Source organism: Falco peregrinus, chromosome 5 (assembly GCF_023634155.1).
Source record: "Falco peregrinus isolate bFalPer1 chromosome 5, bFalPer1.pri, whole genome shotgun sequence".
NCBI classification, from domain to species: Eukaryota; Metazoa; Chordata; class Aves; order Falconiformes; family Falconidae; genus Falco; species Falco peregrinus.
The window spans coordinates 86,037,911-86,065,366 of NC_073725.1; the positions used below are offsets into that span (position 1 = coordinate 86,037,911).

At 57.1% G+C, this 27,456-nt stretch overlaps 1 protein-coding gene and 1 long non-coding RNA gene across 4 annotated transcripts in view; one reads left to right on the forward strand and one right to left on the reverse strand.

Annotated features, from left to right (window-relative positions):
• TNRC18 (trinucleotide repeat containing 18) overlaps window positions 1-16,002 on the reverse strand; it is a 57,329-nt gene extending 41,327 nt beyond the window's left edge. For all 3 annotated transcript variants that reach the window (XM_055805340.1, XM_055805341.1, XM_055805339.1), the window contains exon 1: window positions 15,735-16,002. In XM_055805340.1, coding sequence (XP_055661315.1) covers window positions 15,735-15,930 — 196 coding nt within the window. In that variant the 5' untranslated portion in view covers window positions 15,931-16,002. The remainder of the gene's footprint in view (window positions 1-15,734) is intronic.
• Window positions 16,003-19,744: 3,742 nt separating this feature from the next.
• On the forward strand, window positions 19,745-23,004 carry LOC129784623 (uncharacterized). The gene is made up of 2 exons (XR_008747594.1): window positions 19,745-20,337; window positions 22,520-23,004. It is a non-coding gene; the product is annotated as an uncharacterized LOC129784623 (long non-coding RNA).
• The last annotated feature ends 4,452 nt before the right edge of the window (window positions 23,005-27,456 follow it).

The window sequence follows — 27,456 nt, forward strand, 5'->3', positions numbered from 1 at the left end:
TTCTGAGGGAACGCGAGTCCCATCTGGCGCAGCACATGGTTACAGCATGGCAACCCCCCTGGAGCACCCCATGCCACATCAGCCCCGCAGCCCCGGCCCCAGACATCCCCACGTGAGTCCCTTCTCCCAGCCAGACCTCGATCCCAGCTGCAGCCACTGCAGCAGGTGAGAGCACCTGCACGGAGATCGTGGTGAGACACATCCCACACTGCAGACACTGCCGTGCACAGGTGCTCATGGCCTGTCCCCGCTCGCAGATGGTGCAAGGACATGAAGCCACCCGCCGAGCTCCAGGAAGGGGACACAATCCGGCCCTGCCACCCAGCACAGGGACACAGGTGCACACAGCTTAAGCTACTGGTACCCCAAAAGGCATTTTGGTACCAGTGACATTCCTGGTCCTACTGGGGCAGCTCCCTGCCTGTGGCGTCTTATCCTACCCAGGGATAACTCAGGGTCACCCCTAGCCCCAAATGCTCTGGGGCTTCCTCTGCAATCAGCTTTATCACATCCCCCCACAGGGACCCAGCCTCAGCCCAGGGCTGCAGGAGGAGGAGGAAGGTCAGCCGAAAGAACAAGAGGACGAGGAACTGTGGGATGACAGTGGCTGAAGGGCAGAAGAAATCCTCTCCAGCTGCCCAGCGTAAGATGAGCCATCACGGAGGTTTTCTAGCTCCTGTGCTGAAGCAGGGAGCAGAGCAGTAACAAGTGGTTCTATGTGCAGCCCAAGTTGGGGACAGGTTCAGGTGGACAGGCAGGGGACCCTGCAGGGCTGTGTCAGCCACCCCAGCTGGGAAGCAGCAGCAGTACAACCGAGCTGATGCCACCAGCCAAGCCCCAAAGCCACCTGGCACCGGGCAGCCCTTTCCAGCGCATCCCACCAGCCACGGCAACAGCATTGCTCCTGGGGGAGGCATAAGCCCAGCACTGGATCTCAAAGCACAGCCCAAAGCTTTGCTAGTGGAGAAACTGAGGCATGGGCAGGTGCAAAGACTTGCCTGCATGACCCAGCTGACCAGCAGCAAAACCAGAGAGCCACCTGAACCCCAGCCTTGGGTTTGCCAGCGACACCGTTTTCCCTTGCTAAGTGCCTGGAGGAGAAGCCGCCCAGGCTGTATTTACCTGGCCTCTGCCCCGCCAGGAGTCAGAGCCGGACTCGAGCCACAGCCTTCCCGGGGATGAACCCAATGCAAATCCAACCTCAAGGCAATGCCGGAGCACCCCTTCCTCCGTACAGCCCTCCAGCAGCAGTGCTGACGGGCTGGCCTAAGACTCACGCACAGCCCTAAACTCGCTGCCCCACTCCCCCAGGCAGGACCCGGAGGTGAAGCTGCTCCTCCATGCACTAAGTAGCTGCATTTGCAGGAGGCGGCCGCGGGCAAGTCGCTCCCTCCTTGGATCTCTGCGCCAGAAAGCGATGCCAAGGGGAGAAACTCTACCGCAGTGAGCAACACACAGCTCACCCCAACCATGGGCTGCTGCCAGGAGAAAGGGAGGGGAAAGGGGGAAACCACAACCATCTCCATCTGCCTGAGGCCAGAGCGTTTGCTGAACCAGCGCAAGATCCGCTTTGCCCAGGGACATGCCGACAGGTCTCAGCAGGCTGAGCCACGCTCCTCCAGCCGCCTGCTTGCCCAGAGGCGGGCTGGCAGGGCAGCACAGGCGACGAGGTGCGAGTTGGCAGCGCCGCTAGCCCCGACTGGCTGTGCCCCCCTTCCCTGCCAAGCCACGCCACACCAAACACACGTGCCCATCAGCACAGCCTCTGGCCGCCTGGGAAAGGCACCACTAACACAAATCTCACACCAATGTTTTGGCAGCATGGGCACACATGATCCAAAGCAGCCCAGCTCGGAGGGTAAAAGGGTTTAAGGGGCACAGAGATTGCCACTCAAGCCACTTTCACCCTGGCAGGAAGGCAAGAGCCAGCAGCCAAAATGCAGGTCCCTGCTCAGCTCCCCCCGTGATGCTCCACTGGGTGCAGCGGATGGGCATGGAGGGGACACACGCACCCGTCCCCCTCCTTCCAAGATGATAAAACATACCTGCTTTGCACAATTGAGACATAAATCACTAAGGGCTGTTATTAGAGGAACTCGGTGGGTGCAGATGTGTCAGCCCAGTTGAAAACATCTTCTTCATCTTTGCTCAACTCCCCAAAATGGCATGGAGCAGGCTGGGGGGCGGGGGAAGAGGTATGGCCGGGTGACTCACCACAGAGAGGGGATGTGACTGATGGGGAGATGAGATACCAGCTACCGCACAAACCGCATGCCAAACGTCTGGGGGCCGGAGGTCGGTCACGCTGGGGGAAGCGGGAGGGAAACGGGCCCCACGTGTGCTCAGCCCACTCGGGCTTTGCCCGAAGCTCCCCGCGGGGGAGGGAGCCACCAGAAAACATCGCCGGGCAGAAGTAGGCAGGCATGGCCAAAGCCCAGTGGGCTGCCACGTGCTGCTGGTTGCCCAAAGCTCGGAACCCGTGGGCTCTCCCTGTCTCACCCCCCGTAGTCCCCAGGCCTGAAATTCAGCCCCAGCTGGACAAGTCAGCCAAGCCTGGGTTGTGAAAGAGCCAGGCAGGAGGGGGACATGCTGGAAGGGACATGCTGGAGCTGAACGCACCTCCCCTGTGGACACGGCTCTGGCCAACAAACCAGGCTACATGCCTGATGTGACATGTGCGTGCGCCAGTGCTGGGAAAGCTGCTCCACACCAGCCCGGCCGCAGGCAACCTGCTGGTACCTTCATGGCATCCCCACGCTGCCCTCCACGCTGGCTGCTGACCCAGTGCAGAGGTGACGGCTCACTGGGGCACCCGTGATGGGTCAAGGACAGCAAGCAGGAGCAAAAGACACCCTTCAACGGGGAATTCACCCTCCCGGTTCAGCTCCGTGTGCTCCAAACCAGCCGGCAGCACTGACACACTAGGGAGAAGCAGCACACACAAAGCCTCTGCTCATGCCCTGGGACAGCTCTCAGGTCCGTGCTGTCACCTCGACTGTCACCTCGAAGGGAATCACATGAGGACGCAGCTGTGTCACAGCCCCGCTGGCCCAGACAGGCGAGCAGGCAGCCACACGCACTGCCGGCTGCAAAGCGCACCCTGAAGCCGAGCCCCAGGCATGAGCCATCCTTGCCTGAGAAGCCACAGTCCTGTCACCAGGAGACCGGCAACCTCCAGTGCTCTGGGAGAAGTGAAGTAACTCTCCCCCATTGGCCCCATCTGCCCATTACGGGTTTCTGCCACTTATGAAATACTCCCAACCGCCGGCCGTGACACAGAGACAGTGCCAGGAAGCAGGCTGGCACCACGCAGCGCTCTGCAAGGGGCTGCGGCCACAGAGGGGCCCGAGATGAAAAGCCTGGCCCCGTGGTCCCCCCGGTCCAAGCCCAGAGCGGCTGGGAAACACAGCAGCGAGCCTGTGGGTTTATTCCCTTGGGGTGTTTTCTACTCCGAGCACCCAAGGGAGATGTGCAGCCCTGTTGCCGGCGGGGTCTCAGCTGGCTGAGGTCTGGCACAGAGCAGGAGCCACAGCCGCCCTTGGCCGGGAGCACGGTCACCTCTTCCCCAGTCCAGCTCACAGTGCCTCGCAGGCCGCCAACTGGGACAGCAGTCCATACCACAAACAGCTGGATAAATGCTTACATCCTCATGAGTTGCCTTTCCCCGGCAGGGATGGAGGGGAACCAGGAGAAGTACAAGCACAGCAAGTACTCGCTGGGCACCAGCCCCCCTGGGGCCCCCTCCACCACCGGCAGGGCGGCCACCACACCAGCACCAGCTGTCCATGCTCACTCCCATCGGTGCATCCCTGATCCTGCAGAAGTAGCAGCTTCCAGGGAGAGACTCTTTTAGCTCTCCCTGCCTCCAGCACACACCTCCACACCTCTGCCCCATGCCACAGGGGCACGCAGCACAGTGAGGCACGGCCGTGGCTATTTCCCATGCACACATTTACGGCTGCAATCAGCTGAGAGCCAGAGCGCTGACAGTGTAAATCTTTGCCACCTCCTTCCCTACCTGCCAGGGCAGCTCCAGTGACACCCAAGGCACCAGAGCCACCTTGACTATGCGACGCACAAGACGCCAACAATACGAGCCCTGGAACAGGCCAGGCTGGAACCTAAGTCCCCAGACAAGATGCGCCTGGAGGCAGCAGCAGCCGGTCCCCATCCCTGTCCCCACAGCCCCAGGCTGCTGCTGCTACCACAGCCCAGCACCTGCCACCCCAAAAGCTCACCCTGCCGTATTTACACCCCATGTCATGCTGCTGGCAGTTGCTTCAAAGTCTTATTTTACAGCCTTGATTCTCCACGGCCCCTGAAGGCCTTCAATCTCATCCCCCAGGTCCAGAACAGCCAGGTCGATTTAACTCCCTGTTTAATCTTCTAAGGGCCCCAGCAAGCTCAGAGAAGCATCCTCTGGTGTGTGTGGGGGGGTGTCCACGCTCCCAGCCCTCACCAGCTCAAACACAGCTGCGCTGCTTTCCTTCAGCTGCAAAAATCACTACCTCAAAAGCCAAGGCGAGTTCCCGCCAGCGCAGCACAGCTCTCTATTGTTTCTTTTAATTTTATTTTATTCCACGTGGAAATCTGTGTCCAGGCTGCTTTATTTTTAAGTGGCTCTTGCTCAATATTTACTATTGCTCGCAGCTGCGTCAGCACAGGAACACTGCGCGTTCCTACTGGGTTTCCAAGGAGCCCTCCCGCAGCCATTAGCCCGTGCCGATGCCGTGCCGATGCGTGCTGTGATTTCACTGCCGTGCTGCCCCCACGATGGATCACCATGCTGCCAGGCACCCCGCAGCCAAGGGACACCAAAGCACAGGGTGTGTGCACAGGGCACGGGGGGGGGCGGGGGGTTCCCCACCTCTGTGCAATTAAGTATCATCAGGCTGAGCCCTACTGCTCACCTCCTCCTTGCCCAGGAGCTGGAACAGTCCTGGAGATGGCAGAGGAGGAGAAAATGAGAAGTGGTTGCAAGGGCTCAAGGGACTGGTGCTCACACCCTGGCTCTGCCCTCAGCATCTGGCAGACTGTTTCCACCATGCAACAAAGCGAATACAACCCAAGGTACACCTGTGCTTCAGGGCTTGAGGCCACAGCAGAAGGACACCACTGAGATGCCCAGAAGATCTCCTGCAAGGTCACAAGTGAGAAGCCACCCGGGTGAGAACACAGATCCCTCTGGCAGAGGGAAGGTGGCTCTTCCTCCCGCTGGAGGGGCCAGGATAGAACCACCCCACTGGGACCCCCAACATGATGCGCAGCTGGTCTGCACAGCCTGAAACGCGTGGCCTGGGAAGCACCGACCCGGTCCCACAGGAATCCTGACGCACAAACAGTCCAACCAGTGTCAACACTCCTGGGTCACCGCCGGCTGCTACAGCGGAAGCTTCTCTGCTCCCCCAGCCTGAAATCTCCCACCATACTGGATGTGTCTCCCTTTCTGCTGGTGACCCAACAGGGGTCCACCAAAACCTCCAGGCTCTCACTACACAACCGCGCAGCTTTCCTGAAATGGCAAGGAGTGACTCAGTGGGGTCTGCAGCTCCACATTTCCTAAGACGCTGTGTGGACATTAAAAATTAGTAATTTTAACTCTCAGACTGATTAGCAGAATCCCCAGGAACACAGAACCTAGTTGCTAGATTGTAGCCTCGCCCTCCTCTCCTGATTTTCTAGGACAGCATCAAAATGGCTTTGCTCTGGTCCATCCTTCATCACGGTGAAGACCCTCCAGCCACTGGTGGCCAGCGCAGGGGCTCTAGGGCTGACTCTGCTCCTGGCACTGGGCACACACTGCCGTTGCAGGTGCGCCCCCTCCTTCCTAAGCACAGAAATTTAACCCACCCCATTAAAAAAAAAAATATTATTTTAAATTATCCAATCTCAGGGCAGAAGATGCGATGCAAACAAGCAAGCCCCAGCTCCACCCATGCCGAGCCCTGCCCGTGCAACTAACGCAGGGACACCCATGCACCGGCACAGAGCCGCTGTCCCATGCCTTCATTAGAAACAAGCTCATTACCCTTCACTGCCAGAGCCAGCAGAGCTACAGGCACTTGGTGGGGGGAGGTTACTGTGGGATGGCACGGGTGCCGGTCCCCACATCACCTGCACCGAGTGCCTGCCAGCAGCAATTAAATCAGCCTTCAAAGAGAGATCCCAGCTTTCCCAGCGCCATTAGCTGTGCCCTGGAGGGAACACGGTCTATTTTCAGCCACAATGACTTAAGACCAGGTCACCAGCAGGTTAAATGGGACTGTGCAGCATTATCTTCCTGCTCTCCCATTGAGAAATTAAACACCGCTGCGTGATGGGCAGCAGCCAGCCCCACGGACACACTCCGGGGCACCCGCCAGAAGGTGAATGCCACCTGCCCACTCGTCCCCTCGGCTGCCCGTTGCTGCCCACGCTGCCCTGGCTGCCTTCCCTCTGCGTGGGGTGGGAGGCCACCACGGGATTGCCCCCAGGTTCATCCCTGCCTGTCCCCCCATCCAGAACGGTAAGGGGTGGCAGCCAGGACAGTCCCCAGTGGGCCCACGCCCAGGTGTGCCAGAAGGAGCCTCATCAGAAATTCTTTACCGTGAGGGCAGCGAGGCGCTGGCCCAGGCTGCCCAGTGCAGCTGTGGGTGCCCCATCCCTGGCAGGGCTCAGGGCCAGGCTGGACATGGCTGGGGGCAGCCTGGGCTGGGGGGAGGGGGCCCTGCCCATGGCAGGGGGCTGGAACTAGGTGGTCTTTAAGGTCCCTTCCAACCCAAACAATTCTATGATTCCATGATTCTGCAAAGCCAAGCCCACATGGTGCCAGACCTGGGCTGCTCATCTCATCCCTTCCTCCAGAAATCAGGTGACCCAAATACAAGTCCCCAAGCTGGGGACTGCCCCAAGCCATTGGTTTCACCAGGCCTAGAGCGAGGTGGCCTCTCCATTGCAGCTCAATCTGCTCCGCTGAGAGGGCCACCACCAAAACCCAAGCAGTCACCCCATCACTAACATCTGGTGGGGAAGCGGCAGCTGGATGTGGGGTTTTTTTGGCTCCCAGGCTTCTGCCAGGTGCAGTCAGCACGAGTCGGGATAACTCAAAGCCCTGGGAGACACAGCCTCCATCGCTGCTTATTTTAAAACTTCTTGTTTGAAAAGCGAGTGCCATGGCTCAGCCCCTCTCAGGGCACCTTGTAAAGCGGGGTGGCACTGCAAGGGGAAACTGAGGCACAGAGAGCACAGCACCCTGCTCAGATCTCAACACCACAACATGCATGCTCAGCAAACAGGCAGCAACCACCGCCCAACACGAGGGTCCCAGCAGTAAGAAACACCCCAGCATGGGAGCGAGGACATCACCGGGGACCCAACTGTGCTCGATCACCTCTGGCTTCATGACTCCCGCTTGGATATGGCATGGCCAGGATGGGGTAAGTGCAAGGTGAAGCCGGAGGACCCTCATGTACTGCTCTGTGTGCCACAGGGGCAAACGCATCCCTCTCCCAGCGGCCAGTGCTGACATCCAGCATCTGCAGGGACCAAAACCACTCCAGGAGAAATTCAGCTGCAGACATCTGGGGGTGGAAGAAGGAGATCCACAGATGGAGCACAATCCCATAAGCCTCTTTTCCTTAGGAAACCAGGCTGAGAAGCTCAGCCCGTGCCCAGCCTTTCCTCCCAACCCCACATTCAGCCCTTTTCCCTTCCAGAGGTTCCTCCCTACATCCTCCTGAGCATCAGCCCATGCACTGACAAAGTGCCAAACCGTGAAGCGAAGGGGTCTCTGCGGCCGGCAAACGCCCAACCCCACGCACCTCCCTGCTGCCAACAATGGGAGATAAACACAGAGGCAAATATTATGGCGGTGCGGTTAATTCCTGATGAATTATACAAATCTGTATTCAAACTGAAGCACAGCCCTTGGGCTCTTGAAAAATTGCCAGCCTGGCCCCTACATGTCACAAGGCAGGGACAGACAGCCCTCCATCAGGTGAAGCACTAGACAGATGCCCTGTGTATGTATGTGTGTGTATATATATATATGCACACATATGTGTTTGCACATCTCAACTAGGGAGACAGAGAAGCACCTACAACAATGATTCAAGAGTGACTTTTGCATTTCTCCTTCCTCCCAGCTGCATTTAGCTTGGCCTGGGAAGGCCACTGAGCTTTCGTGTCTTCCACAAGATGGAAGCGCAGGGAAGAAGATAAAATTCACCATGACAGGGGCTGAGAAGGAGGGGAGGCAGAGGGGAGCAGGAGAGGAAAGCCTAAAACACTTATACCGATATGAATGTCAGCCCTGAAGTCGAGGAAAGGAAGATCTGTCCACAAAACAGTCAGAGAGAGGGCTCATCTGATGCAAGTCGGAATTTCCGATCCCACACAAACCCCGAACATCCATTAAAAGCAGCAGAAGAATCACCGCTTTGTGCCGCTAATCTCGTTAGGGAGAAAGCCCCGCTGTAGCGCTGGGATTGCAAAGGGAAACCCCGGCACTCCACACACGGCACACGCTGGGAGCCTGGCACGGTGTACCTGGTGTGCCCGCCCGGTGTGCCCGCCCGGTGGAGCACCGCCAGGAGAAAGGTGTTACTGGGCTTCCACCGGCACCCTGGGAAGGTGACTGCACTCATCCGTACTCGCCTTTCCGGATCTTTACTTGCTGCAGTATTACCCGCTTGGCTCACAAGTGACACGGCATGTGGGATGCCTCCCCACCCAGCACACCGGGACACCAAACACCCGAATTACACACGCCACGCGGCGATAGCACGGGGGCTATTTCATTCACACACCACTACTGGCACTGCCGGCAAGCAGCAAAGAGCCAAATCCCTTCAAAACCCTCCCTCCTAAGCACGCTGGCCATTTCAATTATTTTTATTTTTTTTTTAATTAAAAGCAATTAAAGCAAATGTATTAAAAGCATATTCAAGCCACAGGGAATTCTGCTGAGAAGGAATCAGGGGCAGAAAGGGAAGCAGGGGCAATACATCTAACCACCAAACATTTAAAAAGGCTCTTTGCTCGCAGCAGCACGGCAGGGTAAGATGGATGGCGGCAGAAGCAAGAGCAACCTCTGCAGAAGTTGCCGGGGATACAGATCCAGAGAGACAGGGCTGAGCGCCTTAACATCGCTGTTACTCCTCCAAAAAGGCACAATCCCTCCTGAACACACCACGCTGCTCCGAGCCCACCATGTTCGGCTCGCCTGCCTGCATCCAGCTCCCTCAAAATGGCTCTTCAGCCACTGCTACGCTGGCAATAAAATTTACTCCCAAGGTCACTTCAATCCTTTTGCCACTCTTTCAAGTCTCCCTGGATTTAAACAAAACCCAGCCTCAGACACAGCGAACCCTCCCTCCCCCCCTCCTTCCTGCCCATCACCTCCCTGATTTAGAGATACCAAACTGGCAACTACCTTTCACTTCCCATAACCATCAGCGACAACAGCTGGAGAGGAAAAACGGAGCATATTGTGCACCCAACAGCTGATCCTTGCGGCGTGGGGAGAGAGCCCAACTGTCACCGCCGCGGCGCTGCCGTACGGCAGGGCTCCTGCCACGCCATCCTCCCCGGCGGGGACGGGTATAAAGGGTTTGTGTGGCTGCCATCCCCTTGGCAGTTCAAGAGCTGGAGAGCAGCAAATGATAAGCAAAGCAAATAAACAGCAGAGCGAGACGGTGTTTCTCCCCAGCCAGTCGCGATGCCTGCAGACATCCAGCTGTGCCATCCCGGAACGAGGGGCTGGGAGGAAACACGGGAAGAAGGAAACCCCCAAACCCTCATACCAGGGAGAGGCACCACCCTGCGGGGCAGCCACGCCGGGGCACTCCCCTCCCAAATTTTGCTTTTTAAAGACCATCCCCAGCTGGAAAAGCCAGCGAGGGGCTGCTGCAGCTGGACGCAGCGCCGCTCCCTCACCCCAGCGCCGCGGGCAGGGAGCTGGGGGCTGCTCTCGGCTCCTCACCTTCCCCAACCCCGCCTGCATTTTCGGGTGGTTCAGGGCGCACCGTGCTCTCCCTTGCAGCAGCCAGGCAGAACAAAGCGCTCCCTTGTCCTCGGCACCTCGAGCAGGCGATGCTGGATCACGTTACCTAACCCCAGCCAACGTCTCCTCATCCCGGCAAGGCAGCTTTCGTGTCAGCACATGCCAGGCTGGCCCCAATTCCCTGCACCACCTCCCACCCCAAGCTTGAACTGGACCAGTTTAGCACACGCCGAAAACACACGGGGCCTTGTTTCAACTCGTCGGGCGCTCACCCCAGCTGAAGGAGGTGATCCGACACCCTCCCGCCGGTCGCAGCCGCGGCTGAACCGCAAGGCGCTCACCTGGAAGGCCGCCGTAACAACGTTAATTCCCCTTCACAATGTTCATTTCCATATTCATCAGAAGATGGTGCAATGACAAGATGGGGGCATATTTACTATATAATTATAAACTAATTTCAGCTTTACCCTGCGTTATCCTAGGAAGGAGATCTAAAATTTCCCTTACGAAAGCCCTGCTCTTCTAACCACGTCTGCAGCAAGATTAATTCCTGGTGATTTCCATTTCTGCAACAGCTGCTGTGCTGGGAAAGAGCAGGAGCCTGTCCCCAATGCCAGGGACCTGCCCGGTGCCCTGTGCCATCCCCGACTAGGATTTCCAGCACCGGCTCATCCTCCAGATCAAATTTTCACCAGCAAACCATTGCTTAGGGCTGGGACTGGTGGCTGTCCAACCTCACCAAGGGGTGGGGGGTGGGGGGCAAGGCTTGCTCAGGGTGGGAGAAGGGCTGCTCGAAACCATGCTAATAAAGCACATCTTTACCAGCACCAAGTATAAGAGGAAGGGCCAGGCTCCGGCCCATTCCACTGGGGAAGGTATTAGAAACCCTAACGCAGCGGAAGATCCCGCAGGACCTTGCTCTGAGCACCTTTACGTCACCACATTGGCCCTTGGCTCCTGTCCACAGTCCAAACCCTGCACCCCTAGCACCAGCTACAGCCACTCGGGATGGTAGCTTCAACAGGGCTAGAGGACAGGATGAATAGTCCTTCCCACCCTTCCTGATGGATAGAGGCATCACCCCACAACCCACTCAACCACCAAGACCTTGGGGAAACCACTGGGACACCAGAGAAACGCATCCCCAGGAGCACATGGTGGGAGACTCCCAAAAATGCATAAGTCCCTTTTTCTCCCCCATTTTATCCCCAGCGCAAAGCCAAAGATACCACTCCAGCCTTGCTCACAGTCTACCAGTTGGCCGCAGTCCCAAGGGAGCTGCAGGGGCATCGCTTAATGGCCGAGCACTTCCTCCACCCCCGGGGATGCCAGGTGTAAACAGGGGAGTGCGACGGGTCCAAGCACATCATCCCGACCCAGCATCACCTCCCCGGGTCTGAGCACAACATCATCCCTTGCCCAGCATCACCTCCCCGAGCCCCATCAGGACAAGCACGCTTGCTGCTCTGCCTGAAAACACGCATCAAAAGCATCTAATTTCACCAGGGCCCCAAAGGGAGGAGAAACATCTCCCCAGGCAGGTCTCCGGCCAGTCCGCATTCCTCCCGGTGTTACGCTGGGAGCCCCTGCCCCCGAGGAGCTCCCCACCCCCCCCCCCCTGCGCTCAGCCCCTTGCACCACCCCTTGGGCGGGCAGGGAGGGAGAACCACGATTTCAAGGGCCATTAAACATCGATGGTATTTTTCTTGCAGCATCAAAACGTGACCAAAAAGAGCTGCGTGGAACCGCAGCCAAAATCCCACTGCTGGTCCAGGAGCCCCCCCCCCTCCTCCCCAGCCGAGCTACGGGGAGGAGTGGGGGCAGCACGGCTCAGTCCAGCACCACATCACTGAGATCCCTGCATCTCCCATCACTGGAGCGATTTTAGCCTGGATGCAGTTTAGATGAGCAAATTGCGCTTCTGCTGGCACCGCCAACGGCAAGGCCTCCTCTGCAAAATCTGCGGGCTCAGCAGCAGCACAATTTTGCCATTATAAGGATGGCTACAGTGGGATTTTGCTGGCACAGCAAAGCTATCCTTGGGCGGGGGGGAGAGAGCGTTATTTTTTCTTTTCCCTACGTTCCTACCTGGCCTAGCTGCCTGGAAAACTTCTCCCTGGGCACAGCAGGCCTGGAAGCAGGAATGGTCTCCAATCCGCCATAGATCCCTGCATTTGAATGCACATACTAATGTGGAAGTAGGAAAGCAAGCAAACCGAAATCTCTCCCCTCTGCCTGACCGCCTCCCTTTCAGGCACTGCTCTTGAGCTGGATTTAACACCAAGTCAGCTCTGCTCATACAGGTGTGTCCCTTTTCCTGGGCACTGGAAAGTGATTCGGAAGCCTAGTTTAATGGAAGAGGTTGGGCACCCTTTTAAACAAACACGGATCTTTCCTGGTAGCCCCCCCATATGCATCCCACCCAAGAAAGGATACCTCAGTATGTGGCAAAAAGCAGGTTTTTATTATTATTATTCTTAGAGAGTCTTTTTTGCATGTGGATGGTATTTGCTCGCACACGGACCCGCTGCCCGGCAGGGACGTGGTGCTGGAGCAGCCCTTCACAACCCTTCACAACCCAGTCTGACGGAGCCTTTTCCAACCTCCCCAAAACACAGAAGCTGCCAAGAACAACGCACCCGGAGCAGGACGGAGCAGAGACCAGGACACTCACTTGGACCCAAAGACGGTGGAGTAGGGAAGAAGCAAAACTATGAACACCCCCCACCCCCCATATTTTGAGCCGTAGGCTGCCGAAAAAAGCGAGCTACAGCTTTTATGGACGCAGCCGCCCGACTCCATCGATTGCAGCCTCTTTTTATGCAAGGTCTTCCCAGCAAGCTTGGCTGCTGCCAGGGATGAAATTCCACTGGAAACAGTCACCTTTCTCCCCGCCACTCCCCGGCCCCCATAACCCCGCTGCCTCCCTCAAAGACAGGGAGACTGTGAACCCCAAGAGCGCGGGGGGGACGGGAGATGGCAGCCCCGCAGCCCAGGGCTGGCTCACCATCTGCCTCGGTCTCCAGCTCACTCCTCCCTCCGTGCTCTTCCAACAAAGGGGTTCTGTCCCCGGCCCCCCAGCCTGCACGGCAGCGACCAAAACTCTAGCACAGAATAATAACCCCCCAGAGAAGAGCTGAGGGTCTGGGGGTCACTGGACACAGCCCAGGCGTCCACGTTCTGGAGCCAGAACAGAGCCTGGATGGCTGTAAGGAGCCCGGTCTATGAGCAAAATAAGGAGTCGGTGCCGGCGATAACTGGATTCTCAAATATGGCCAATCGTGCTATTTTTACAGGGGCGTATTTATTTTAGGAGGACACTGGGACAGATTCAACAGTCTCTTTCTTCAGCCCGGCGGTATTTTAAGATCGGTTTGAACTGGCTCTATTTAAAGGCTTCACCTCCTGCCCACTTTTCTTAACCCCTTGCACAAGACTTTGCTTTCCACCCCTCCTAAAACCAAAACAAATACAACCAAAAAAAACCCACACAACATTATCGCTGCAAACGCAAACCTACAAAGGGCCCCTCTGTAGCAGGAAGCAATCATCATTTCAAATGATATTGTTAAAGCCATAATAAAAATAATATAAAAAAAAAATCCCTGCCTATCCTGCTGCTGTGGTAGAATGGAAGTTTTGATTGTTAATTGTACATATTTTTTAAATGCAGTTTAGCCTGGTTGTGAATTGCCATGCCGAAGCCAAGCTCACCGGACGAGCTTCGCAAACGATCATCCCAGGAATCGCGCAGGGAGAGCTGGCACCACGGAGGTGCAGCTCAGGCTGCAGGGGATTTTCAAGAGACTTCAGAGAAAAGAAAATGAAAATAAAACCAATACATTAAAAAAAATAAATTGGAGTGATCACAAAACCCATTCCCTCTGTGAGGGGCCCCAAATCCAAGACTCGCTCCCAGCCCAAATGGAAAAGCTCACGGACGGTGGCAGGGAGCAACGCTGTCGGCTCGGGAAGCCAGAGCTCAGCACCTCCCTCCCGGGCTGCCTGGATCTCAGGCAAGCACCAGAAAAGGAAACTTTGGGAGGAGAATAAAAGAGAAAAAAAAAAAAAAAAAAAGAAAGAAAAAAATCACCCAATAAAAAAAAATTCAACCAAGAAAAAAAAAAAAAAAAAGAACAAACAACAACCGGCACTCGGTTTGGCTTGAGATTGTCCAGACGAAATTTTTGCAGAGATCACATTCTGCTTTAGTAGGAGTTGGAGGAGGGGGGTGAAATACCAAGGACAAAAAAAGGGAGGGGGAAGAAAAGAAGAAAAAATAAAAGACAAAAGGGAAGGAAAAAAGAAGGTGTTTGCACATGTGCTTGGCTTCATAGCCGTTCGCTTTACACCTCTCCTCTTCGCACCTGGGAAACTGGCACTGCCACCTAGTCTAAAACTAATAAATCTCTTTCCCTCGATTCGGGCTGCTTCCTTCTCTGCAGATGTTGGCAATCAGGTTTGCAAATTTCAAAGTCATTCATCCCGGGCGGCTGGGAGAAAAGCAGGTTTATTATTGCAAAACCTGTCACCCTCCCAACGCCTAAAGTAAACTCCGAGTCACCTCTCCACGCCCAGGGGAAAGAAAGGGAGGAAAAAAAAAATATAGGGAGCCGGAGAGGGAAATCAAACGGTCAGAAATGCCTCGCGTCCTCCCAGGGCAAACTCGGCAGCAGCCAGGCACAACAGCGAGCGGGCAGAGTGCGGGCAGGAGCGTACAACCCTGCCAGTGGCTGGGAAAGGGAGCTCGGAAAGGGGGAAAAATACAACTCCCTCAAAAAAAAAAGCAGTAATTTAAGCAAATAAATAAAAAGCTGACTGCGGAAAAAAAAATAATCCCCGTACGTTTCCATGTCTGCTTTTTTTTTTTTTTTTTTAATGGAGAGGCAGCCGTGCGGCTGCCCGAGGATGGAGCTCGTTGAAAAGGGGAAAAAAAATACAAGGAGGGAGCAGTCCCTGCATGGAAGTTTTGGTTGCAGGTTTAAAAAAATAAGAATTACGGATAAAAAAGAAAAATAATACAAAAAGCACCAAAACACGCAGTGCCGGCAGCGCTGCCCGGGGGCGGCAGGGACCGGCCACCGCCCCCCGCCCCGGTGCGGGGACAATCACCCGATCGGCCCCGTTCCCCAGCCCGGGGCGGAGGGGGGTGCCCGGCCGTGGAGCACCCGGGGCAGCGCAGCCCCTTCCCCTCCGCACCCCGATCTGCCTCTCTCCCGAAAATACGATTTATTCCACCAAACACTCGCAGCCGCCTCGGCAGGGATTTTCCTCGGTGCCAACAAAACCGTGCGCGGGGGGGATTTTTATCGGTTCGGAGCGATTTTTCCCTCCACGTTCCCTCATTTTCTTTTCCCCCTCCACGTTCCCTCATTTTCTTTTCCCCCTCCACGTTCCCTCATTTTCTTTTCCCCCTCCACGTTCCCTCATTTTCTTTTCCCCCCTCCACGTTCCCTCATTTTCTTTTCCCCCTCCACGTTCCCTCATTTTCTTTTCCCCCTCCACGTTCCCTCATTTTCTTTTCCCCCTCCACGTTCCCTCATTTTCTTTTCCCCCAAATCAGAGCCAGGCAAAGCAGAAAAACCCTTGGGGAAACCGTGCGAAAAAGCTGCAAGCATACATATATATGTATCTATCTTATTACTGTGGGTTTTTTGCGCTTAAAGCCCCGCCGGCCCCGGGCCCGCCGCTGCCCGCGGAGGCGCAGGGAGGGAAGGCGGGGGGCTGCCGGGGGGGGTCCGCGGAGCCTTACCCGGGTGGGAGTGGAGGCTGATGCCCGATGCGAGGAACTTGCCGGGCTGGAGGGCGGCGGGGAGCCCGGCGGCCATGGGCCCGGCGGCGGGGGCCAGGCGGCCGGTGGCTCCCAGGCGGTGGCTCTCCATGGCCAGCCCGGAGAGCAGCGGAGGGGGGCCGTGCACCGAGCGGGGGGGGCCCGAAATCTCGGCCATCCATCATCCACTCGCCGGCTTCAAGGAGTCTCCCGGATCGCTGTCGGTGCCCGCCACCGCCTTCCCCCCCGCCCCCCCCCACCCCCCCACCCCCCCTCCTCCTCCTCCTCCCCCCCCAAAAAAATCAGATGGTTTTCAAAAATAAGGCGTCCAAGCGTCCCATGGCGCGGTGCAGGGAGCCAGCCCCGGCGCGGCGGTCTCGGCGCTGCCTGCAAGAGAGAAGGGGGGTGCGGTGAGCCGACATGCCCCGACCCCCCAGCCCCAGCCGCCCCCCAGAAACACCCCCAAAACCCACCCTCACCTTCCCCCCCGGAGCCGCGGAGGGGAACGGGAGGGACGCGGGGAGGGGGGAAACCAAGGAAAACTTATGGCAAAGGGCGGGAAAAAAAATAAGAAGCATTTGAAAATAAGGGGTTTTCAAATAAAACTAAAAATAAAAGTGTTACATTTATCCCGGCCGCAGCCGGGGAGCCCCGCCGCAGCGCCCGCAGCCCAGCCGCACTCAGCCGGCGGGGACGCGGCACCGCGTTTCTCCTCGCAGTGCAGGAAAACCCACCAAAAAAAAACCAAATCAACAAAAAGGTCTCCTCGATTCTCCCCCCCTTTTTATTCCTCTCCTTTTTTTTTTTTTTTTTTTTTTTTTTTTGTACGCCCCCGTGGGGCTGCTTTACCCCGCCGAAAGCCGCCCGGGAGCGGGCAGCGCCCGCCGGAGAACCGGCTCCAGCGGCGGCTTCGCTCCGCCGCCCCGTTCCTCGCCGCTTTCCCCCCATTCCCCGCCTTCAAATCGCCGCCCGGGATTTATTTTTTTTTATCTCCCGTTTCTCCCAGCGCCGCTCTCGCTCGGGAAAATAAGAACGCGTATTATTATTTCCCGACAGAGCGAAAAAAAAAAAAGAAAATATATAAAAGTATATTTGTACTTGCACTCCGATGAAACGATCCCCCCGCCCGGCGGGTTTTGCATGGGGATAGCGAGAAATAATAAACACTGCGGGGAATAAAGCGGGTTTTTCTCCCCCCCGCCACCCCCCCCAGCGCTGCCGGAGCCCCGGGAGCCGCCGCTCCGCTCCGCCCCGGCTCCGCCGCCCTTCCCGGCTCCGCGCCGGCCGCTGCCAGCGCAGGGGAGGGGGTGCTGCCAGGCCAACGAATCGGTAGGGGAAAAAAAAAAAAAAAAAGAGAGAAAGAGAGGGGAAAAAGCAAAATAATGGGAAAAATCCCACCGCTTTTTTTTTATTATTATTTTGGTAAAATTCAAAAATTAAATCCTGCCTGAGCGGGGCGAGCCTCACCCCGGGGCTGCGGGAGCGGCCGGATCGCGGCTCCGAACCGGTCAGATGAGGGGAAATGGGTAAAAAGGGGCAAAACGCGGCCCTGGATGGGGCGGGGGGGGGGGGGGGGGGGGGGGGGGAAGGGGGGGGGCTGGGGCGAGGCGGGGGGGACGCGACACCCCCGCCCCGAGCGGGCCGCCCCGGGCCGGGGGCCGGGTCCTACCTCGGCGCGGTCAGGCCGCCTGTTGGCGGGGCATGGCGGCGGCGCGGGGCTGGGGCGGGGGGTGCCGGCTCGCCGCCCTGCCCGCCGCCCGGCTCCGCTCAGGGGCAGCGCGGCAGCGGCGCGGCGGCCGCGCCATGGAGCGGCGGGGCCCCGCCGAGCTGCAGCATCGCCTCCACCCCCCTGGCCGGCCCCGCGCGCGGCTCGGCGGCGCTTAAAAAAAAGGAGGGGAAAAAAAAAAAATTAAAAAAATTAAAAAGAAGGGGGGAGCGCGAGCGTGGGGCGGGAGGCAGGGAAGGGGGGAAAAAAAAAAAAAAAAAAAAAGGAAGGGGGGGGGTAGGGGGCGGTGGCGCCGGGGCCATGAAACACGCATTGTTCTCCGCGCGGCTGGGGCGGGCCCGGCGCCATCCGGCGCTTCCCCATTGGCCGGGGGCCTGCCACTCACCGGCGGGTAAACAGGCGGCGGTTTTCCAGGCCCCCCGCTTCCCCGCCCCTCGCGGTGAGGCGCTCCCGCCGCCGTTTCCAGGCCCCCCCCCACTCTCCCGCTCGGAGCTGGCGGCGGTTGGCGGGGGGAAGCGGCCTCGGGTCGTGTGTGTATCGTCCCCCCCCGCTCGCCATGTCCCTCCCCGCTCTGGGCAAGCTGCCGGGGGTGTGAGGAAGGAGGGGGTCCACCCCGCGACCCCCTCTCTCCCTTTTTATTATCTGTGGGGTTTAAATCCTTCTCCCCGGGCGCCCCCCCCGCCGGGCCCGGGCTGAGGGACGTGAGGCCCCCCCCGGAGAGCGCTGAGGGGGAAGCGCCGCCGGGCCCTCTCCCACGGCCCCGCCGCGGACAAAGCGCCCTTTCAGGCAGCGAGGGGAGGGCCCCCTTCCCTCCCCACGGGCCCCGCCCCCCCCAAAAAATTTAAAAATAGGGTGAAAAGGAAGGCTGGGGGAGGAGACTGCCCCCGCCCCCCCGTTCCGATTGAACCAAAACTCCGTTTTTTTCCAGCGGGGCTTGGCGCGAGAAACGGGCGGGAGAAGCCGCGGGGCCGGGCGGGGGGCACGGTCCCCCCAGCGCTGCCCGCCGGGGCTGGGGCTCTACCCGCCGTCCGGCCCAACTTTTACTTTTCTTTTTTGTTTGGGTTTGTTTTGTTTTTGTTTTTAATTTTATTTTTTCCTTGTGCACCGGGGCGGACACCCCATCAGTGCCAACAATCGTGTCCGTCCGTGTCCCGTCCCGTCCCCCCCCCCAAGAACCTCCCAACCCACCGCCCCGCTTATTTAATATTTTTTTAAATATCGGCTTTTATAACGAAAGGGGGAGTTTAATTTAATGCCGATATAAATTAAAAATAGTAATAATAAAGCCCCCCCCCGGCACGCCCGGGCAGGAGAGTTTCGAGGCGCCCGCTGGGGCAGCCGCCAGAAAAGGGGCGAAATAGCCCCAAAATCGGGAGCTGGAGCGGCCCCGGACACCCCCCTCCCCACGACACCCCCTCCCCACGACACCCCCTCTCCACGACACCCCCCCAGCACTTCCCTGCTTATTTTTAATCGTTTTAAGAAAAGCGGCGCCGCATTCCTCGAAAAGCTGTCACGCTCCAAGAGCCGCTGCGTTTAAGGCGAAAAAAAAAATTGTTTTTATTTATATCTAAAAGCAAAACGCGGCTGCGTCAGAGGCGAGGGCTCAAACCCCGATGCTGCCAAGGGGAGGGCGCTTTTTTTTTTTTCCGCGTCTCCTTTAGTAAACCAAAAACGGGGAATTGGGGAAAAAAATATTAATGGCTTCGTCGCTTTTATGTGGCTTTAAAAGCATATTTTATAAATGTTTAATGCCTTCACGCCCGGACCTCCCCGCCGCTGTCCCCGGGACGGGGGGCTGGCATGCCATAAATCAGGGAAATGCTAATAAAAACCCCGGCCCGGGCGTGGCGGGGGGGCGGCCCCCTCCCCCGCGGCTCCGGCCCTTCCCCCTCCCCCCTCCCCCTCCTCCTCCCCTTCTCCCCCTCCTCCCCCCGGCCGGGAGCCATCTTGTAGCAGCGCAGCAGCTCGGGGCTGGGACAACGCTGCTGCAAAGCACCGAGCAGCCCTCCCCCTCCAAAAAATATCCCCCCCCCCCCCCCCCCCATAGATAGATACAAATTTTTATTATCATCATCATTATTTTTCCCTCTGAGGCGCGGTGCTGCGGCTGCCCTGGGGGCGGGCACCATTTTCCCACCATCTTCCATATTAACGCCTCCCCCCCCCCCCCCTTTTTTTTTTCCTCCCGATTATCCCCCCGAGCAGGGGGACTCCCCCGCTGCAGCTGTCCCCGGGGGGGGGGGGGGGGGGGGGCACCGCAGGGGGGCGCCGGGCTGGGGCCGCAAAGGTCCCAGGGAATTGGGGGGGGGCGCTCCCACATTTTCCCCGCAAAGCCTTACCGCAAACGCCGCCTTCTCCAAAAATACCCATTTAAAAATAAATATACATATATATATAGAATAACCGGGGGGGTCCCGCGAGCAGCCGCTTGCTCAGCACCGCCTTGCCACCCCCACCCCCCCCACCCCCCCGCCACCGGGGCCGGTGCCCCGGGCTCCCGGCAGGTTCCCACGGTGCCGCCCGCCCCCGGGCCGCCCCCCGCCCCGGGGAGGGGGCACCCCCGCCCGCCCTGCGCACCCGGTCCTCGCCCTCCATCTCCCCTCACGTTCTCTTCCCTTAGTTTCCTTTATTTTCTCCTTTTTTCTCCCTTTTTCTTTTTTTCTCACGTTTTTCCCGTTTTTCTTTTTTTTTTTCACCCCCCCCCCCCCCCCTCCCCGGAACATGAAATTCTCTCCGGGCCGCCCCTCCTCTCCCGGGCCCCGCGGAGGCGGCGGGGAGCGGGCAGGAGGCAGCGGAGCGGTGCGGAGCTCACAGCCCCTGGCCCTGCACCGGGCATTGCCCCCCCCGGGGATGCAGGTAGGACAGGGGAGGGGGGCTGGAATGGGGGGGGGGATCGGTCTGAAGACATGCGAGGCAAAGCAAACTGATCCCCCCCTCCCAATGCATCTTCCCCCATTTTGGGGAGCTGCCAAGGTTGGGGGCGGGGGGGGGGGCACACGCCTGCTCGTTGCAAACCCAGCACTCGACTGCACCCACAGGCTGGAAGCAGGCCCTATGGAACCCCACCGCATCCCCGGCCGGCAGCTGGGACCCCCCCCGCGCCCCAATAAACCCCGCCGTGACCCCCGTCGGCAGGCTCGGCAGCCCCAGGGCTGGGGGTGCTGTGCATCCCTTTCGCCCGGCGTTTTTAACGTGCTTGCTACACGTTTTCAGGGTGTTTTTGGAGCTATATTTAAAGCGTGCAGTCAGTGGCTGGATTTAGAAAACCAGGCATAAATCACATTAAAACACGGACGGCGATGATCCCAACGCAGCAGCAAAGCTTTGCCCTGATTTTATCCCCCCCCATCTTAAAAGCAGAACCGAGTCCAGCAGCGGGATTCTGTCCCCCCCAGATAAAATGCTGTGGGGGCAGAGGTGAGATACGAAGGCAAGGGGGTCCCTGCTGGGATTTATTCTGATGAATCCTGGGGGATTTATTTATCTGGGGGGAGGCTGATTAATTCACAAGCACCAGGTCCCTCCCCACCCCAGCCCGCTTGCCTGCAAGGAAAGAGCTGCCATCCATGGGTAGGGGGCTGCGGGGTGGGGGGGGTCTCTATGAGGAGATCCCTGGGGAAACAGCTTGGGAACCAAGCAAAGAATTCCTGATTAATGACCAGAACAGCTCAGGATTTCGTTTTTCTCCATAAATCCTGGCTGATTATAAACCCTGTGCTCAGCCTGGCTGCGGGCTTTGCACGGGGCTGGGGGGAGCCCGAGAGACCCCCCCCCCTCCCCGGGGCTGTGCCCAATGCCTGGGAGCAGCTGGAGGGTGCAGCATCCTCGCACCATCCTGGTGCTGCTGACCCATCGCCCCACCAGTATGGGAGAAGGGCCACAGGGGACACGGGGTCGTGGCTGGTGCCCACCCGTTCTATTCACAGCAATTCCCATCCCGTGGCTCTGGGGTTTGTAAAGCCAAACGTCTCCCAAACCACAGGCTGGTTGTAAAGTCCAAATAAAGCCTGCTGGTTTTCTTCCTGGCCCGGCACGGGAGGGCGGGTGTGTATGCACCCAACCACCCTGCTCTCCCACTCGGCCACCGGCGTACTCGCTTCCCCCACCAAACCCTGAGCTGGGACGCTCCCACTGCTGGGTGCCCTGTGCTCCTCGGCCTCGGTGAAGCCCCTAGTACTGGGCTTTTGTCACAGCTAGACTGGATCTTTGATAGATCTGGGTGGTTTTCTTTTTTTTTTTTCTTTTCCCCCTTTACTCAATAATAAGCTTTTTGCATCCAAGATTGGGGGGGGAAAAACAGGCAGGGAGGAAGGCTGACATGCACAACCCATAGAGAGCTTTGAGAGGAGCGTGAATCCCAAAGCTGTCATTACTGCCTGTGTTTTTCGGCTACAGACCGGCTGCTAAATTGGTTGTAAGGCGCGGAAACGGCAGTTACACCTTTCAGCGGAAAAAATGTGGGTTAGTGGAGAAACGTGCACGGGAAACCTCCCCAAACCTGCAATCCCCACGTAACACCCCAGTATTAGAGGTTCTGCATCTGTGAGTTTAAAACAATCCTACACCCAGGCGAACGGGAATGCTGAGCTCCGAATGACAAGATCTTCTACATCAACAGAGTGAATTGGGGATTTTTCCCTTGATCTGTCAGTTGAATCAAAAATATCCTCCTGGATGCAGGACACGAGCGAGCGAGAGGCTGTAGCATGTCCTATTTTGAGGTTTGATATAAAATAGATACCCTTGGCTTCAGCATTTCTCCGTAGCCCGGCCCACAGGAGCTGCAGGTACTTTCATATGCATACAAAACATTTTAAAATGGAAAATATTCACAGCTGCTCTTGCCGTTCTGACAGGGGGGAAGGAATCGCCAAGCATGTTAAGGAGATATTAAAAGCTGTGGTTTGAAGCTCCTAAAGCATTTACTCAGCAGGAGATCCAGAGAAAGAAGTTTAGAAGTTAACTGCATACTTGTGTGCCTTTGCTCTGTCCTTCTTAAAATTCACCTCTCCTATCTGCTTCTAATTTAAACAAGCAGAGCCCTCCAGGAACTGGAAAATCCGGATTTGCAGCATCTCCCAGGGAAAGATGATTTCCTACGTGCCCCCCCAGCGCGAGGGTCCTGCTGAAGGTTAAACTCGCGAGTGCCTCTGGTTTTGCACCACGTTAATCTCCCCCCAAAATAAAAAGACCCAAGGGAATGCCGGTGAGAACTGCCCCCATGTTGCCAGCTGTCCCTGGCTTCCGTCCCATCCCTCTTCCAGAGCCCGGCACAGATTTCACCACCGCTGCTGGCATTAAATGTTTGTCCCCACACCGTGCTGTGGTCTGCTTCGGCTTTCCTGCCTGAAAACAAGGTAAACCCATCTGCCTCCCCGGGGTACATTATCATGGCTTAAAATTAACACTCACAAATGTATTTTCAAATCCCTTCATGAAAGGCGCCAGAAGTGCTAGGTGTTATTAGAATAGATCTTTCGCCTTTTAACAGCTGTTAATTGCCATTAAAACCAAACATCCACAGCTTTATTGGAACAGCATCTGAATTTCCGTGTCGCACGCCGTGCGTTGCAAAGCCTGCGTCTGCGCTCGGTCTTGCTTTCTTGCACGTGCCAGCCTGACATGACGAGGTGTGATCGATAAATCCTATCGCAGTGGTAGTTATCTTGCATACTGGGACCCATTTGGGGGTCCTGCGATGCCAGGCTTCTTCCTTCGCCCTCCCCCCCACGCTGCAAGTTGTTGCACCAGATGTGCCATCATTGCAAGAAACTCAAACTCCCCGCCCCAGACTTGCTAAAAGAAAAGAAGATGGGATGCAAAACCTGCTCCCAAAAATACCCCGAAGGAGCGAGCAGGAACCTGCCCTCGAGGAAATGGGTCGCTAAGGCTGAATCCAGCCTGCAGCTGCCAGCAAAAGCACGTGCTGGGTGTCACAGGAATGAGAATAGCCTGCTGTGACAAACGCGGAGTAAATCAAAGTCATTAACAGGCCGGGCCGGGCCGGGCCAGGGAGGCGGGGGGGGGGGGCTGCCAGCCCTGCCCTCCCTGCAGCCACTGTGCTGGGGGCTCCATTCCCTGCACCCTCTGGGGTCCGTCCAGCTGCCCCCATCCACAGCAGCCCCCCATCACCTTGTGGCCCGGGATCTGGGACTGCCGTACAGAGAAGCCAAGCACCAGGCAGGGGAGAAACCCTTGGGAAAATGTTGTGGCAGGAGTTTTCCCTGTGTCCAGGAAGCTGCTGGCTCCTTGCATCCTTCGCGGGTATTTTATGGATGCACCAAATGCCGGCACTCGGCTACAAGTCCCCTGCCACAACCTACGCCAGGTACCAAACCGCTGATGCTAAAATGTGCGAGATGGGTTCGGCGAGGCAAAAGGGGAAGAAATATCTGTGGTTCCAAGCCCTCGAGCATCTTATTAGACTCTAGTATTTCACCCGAAACCCCAGTCCAAAGAGGAGGTGCCCAAGGCTATCCCCTCTCTTTTCCCATCACCCTAGTCCTCTGCACAGCCCCGAGAGGAGCCAAGGGGGAAGGAGCAGTTGGACAAGACGAGCCCTTTCTGCTCCGCAGAGCTCATCAGCCAGCAGCACTGGGCTTATAATTATTATTTCCTTAAAGACGAACTGAGCAGCTATAGACAAAAAAAGTGCCCTCTTGTCGGAGCTGGAATTTGATGTCCTAACGACTGTTTTTGTGCCGTGCCTGTTAGAGGAAAGAGCTCGGCAGGAGGGGGAAAGAGAGATTTAATTATAGAGCTGCATTGTGATTTTGCACACATAGCTGGCTGTTGTAATCAGGTTACAAGTGTATCTGATTTTCTTCCCTCCCCTCCCTCTTCCTCCTCTTTCTATTCTATTTTTTTTTTCCTCTCCCCTTTTTTCCTTTCGGTGGTCCAAATTAGTTGCTTATGTTTGGGTGTTACAGAGACAAGCTGTTATTTGGCTTCGCTGAAGATCTTGATCAAGGGAACAATGTTTCCGAAGAGCCTCTGCAGCTCTTTGCTGTAGAAATCCAGCAGTTCCCAGCTCCGGCAGAAGCCCCCGGGCTGTGCCAGGCACTCGCATCCCACCATCCTGGGGCTCCCCTCCCACCACCACCATAAGGGGACACATACCTATACATCTGCCCCCCACTCCATGCTCCCCACCAAATCCCTGCACATCCAGGGTTCCCTCAATAAACAGAGGCTTTTGAAGAAGAGGAGGAGCCCTATTCACCTCTGTTGGGGTGGGAGGAGGAGAAGAGAGGAGAAAATAATGTTTTTAAAAGCAACTTTATATTTTTTCTATCCAAGACAAGTGATGCTGCACTTGGATTGGGGACTGTTGTTGGGTTCATTTAGGAATCCATTGTTGTCCATGTGAATTCTTTTTTACATTTCAAATAACAGGATTATTTCCCCAGGGGGTAATATCCTGTAATTTGAACACAATAATGGGAATAAATTACTTACTTAGAACTAATAACGACAGCCTGATTCCAATATATATAGAACTGTAACAGCTTTGGTTAGTTAAAGTGTAATTGTGTCGACGGATGACATTTTCTTTCAAAGGAATCTGAATGACTTTTAATTAAATTTTCTGGGGATGGGGAAGAGAGGGAGAAATACTCTGAGAGATCTCGGCTTCCAGGGCTGCTGGCAGGTCCCAGCTGTGGCACCCCAAGCCAGGCATCACCCCAAGCTGAGCATCACCCCAAGCCGAGCATCACCCCAAGCTGAGCATCGCCCCGAGCCAGGTATTGCCCCGAGCCAGGCATCGCCCCGTGGTTGCAGCATTTCCAGACCAGGCACATAACTGGGGAGAAGGAAACCGCTGCCAAGCCCCATGGCCAAGAGAGGTCTGCAAGGTTGCAGGGCAAGGAGAAGGGACAGTTTCCTCCACCCCAATTTGCCCAGTTTAGCATTCCCAGGGGCCAGATTGGCACCGACCAGACAGGACGGTACTGGCCCACCAACCACTGGGCTACCTCCAGCCTCGAGCATGGATGCTGCGTTTCAGCCATCCCCCTCGAGATGCAGGGATGCTGCAGTGAGGGCCCACTGGGCCCCCAGCACACTCACCCTGTCATCGTCCCCCAGAGCATCGCCTCCGCTGCTGCTCCGGATGCGCAGGGAGGGATGGAGGGGATGGTGAGGATGGACAGGATGGAGCCCAGCCCATTTCCCCAGCTCCAGCCTAGGCCAGGCAGAGGGCAGGGCAGTACCTGTACCCTGCCTTGGGCACCTGTACCTGCCTCTACCTCTGCAGGGGAACAGAGGAGCTGACAGAGAGCAGGATGCACCGGCAGCCATGCAGGGCGGCTCTGCCGCTAATATTGCCAATATTGCCGATATTGCTACCTGGGCCTGGGGTGCTGTCCCATGGGGGGTCCCCAGCGAGGGCAGCTCTGCCCAAGGGGGACCTGCACCAGCAGCTGTGCATCCCAGCTCCCCACCCAAAACTCACCCTAAAACTCCCCTGCAAGTCCTGGGCTTTGCAACTCTCCCCACCGCTGGCTTCACTGCCAACCGCTCCTCAGGTTTATTTTTGAATCAGAAGCACGCGAGGTTCCCTTTGGAGGTAAAAAATAATTAAAAAAAAGCATCTTTGAGCCACAGCATGCAGAAAGCCAAGTTCCTGCCCCGAAATATCTCCGAGAGGAGCAGTATGCTGCTGCCAGCAGCTCCAGCCTCCTCCAGGACTCGTTTTCCTCTGTTTATCTTGAAAATATTTCTGCGCTGAGGTCCCACCCCGCGCGGTGGAGCCCTGCGAGGCTGCCTTCAGCCTGACACACGGCCTCTTGTTTATCCAGAGCAAGTTTTACAAATAGCTTATTAAGTCCAGAGGTCTGTTTGCTGGAGGAAAACCTCGAGGAGCAACCCCTGCAGCCCCCCCCCCGAGGCTTCTGCCAGCTAGCCCCCCCCGCAACCCCTCTGACATGCATCGAGTGGCTCGGGCCTCTGTGGCAGCAGACATCGGTGTCTGCTGGGTTTTAGAATTGCCCATGAATTAAAAAACCAAGTGTGCTGATGATGGAGCTCCCACCACCCTCATTCTCTCCCTGCTCCTGAGACTGATGTCCCGGCTGGGATTTCAGTGCAGCGATGCCATGGCACTGCCAGCTCTGGTTTGTGATCCCACAGCGGCAGCTGCCAGGTAATTTTTGCTTTTTGCAAGACCCCACTGCAAAGACTGCTCGTTTTAGAGGGTTTGCAAGGACTACGCGCTTCAGGGGTTGCTGGATTGGTCGTGCTTTGGGGGTTGCTGTAAACATACCTGGGCCCATGAGAGATGAGGACAGTCGAATGCTGCATACAAAGGTCCTGGCAGGAGCCTGGTGGGACTGTGCCTCAGTTTCCCTGCCTGTGCCTCTGCTGCCTGCCCAGCCCCAGGAGCACCCAGGAGCAGCTGGGATGGAGGGTTTCAGCCCTCAGCAAACAACATCAGGATGTCCCACGGGGCTCTAGCCCAACCACGGACACTCCATGGCCAAGGGTCCAGCAATTCCCTGCCCGAGCACCTCTGTCCCTGCTGCCACCGCTGCCCTTGGCGAGCAGGACAGGAGCCTGGCTGTGCCCTCTCCCTGCCCTCACTCCCCAGCGCTGGACCTGGGCACCCAGCCCGAGCGTCCCCAACCCAGGACCCTCTAAAGCATCGCTGCCAGAGCACGCACCCACGCAAAAACCCATAACACAGAAACATTCATAACCTGGCTGATGAGATTAAATTACCTGCCCCTGGAAGAATAAAGGAGGCATTCAGCCATTTTTTAAATGTCTTTTCCCCTGCCAAGGCCAGACACCACGGTGACGGTCACGCACAGAGGCAAAGAAACATAAGCCTTTGCCTCTCCCTCTGAGGGTGACCCCAATCCGCCCCACGTCCCCCCCTTCCCTGACCCTTTAACACCCAGGAAAGCACATGCTTTGCTCACCCGTCATGAGCTCCCTTATCTTTTAATAAAACCTTTAAGAGCAGAAGTCAGG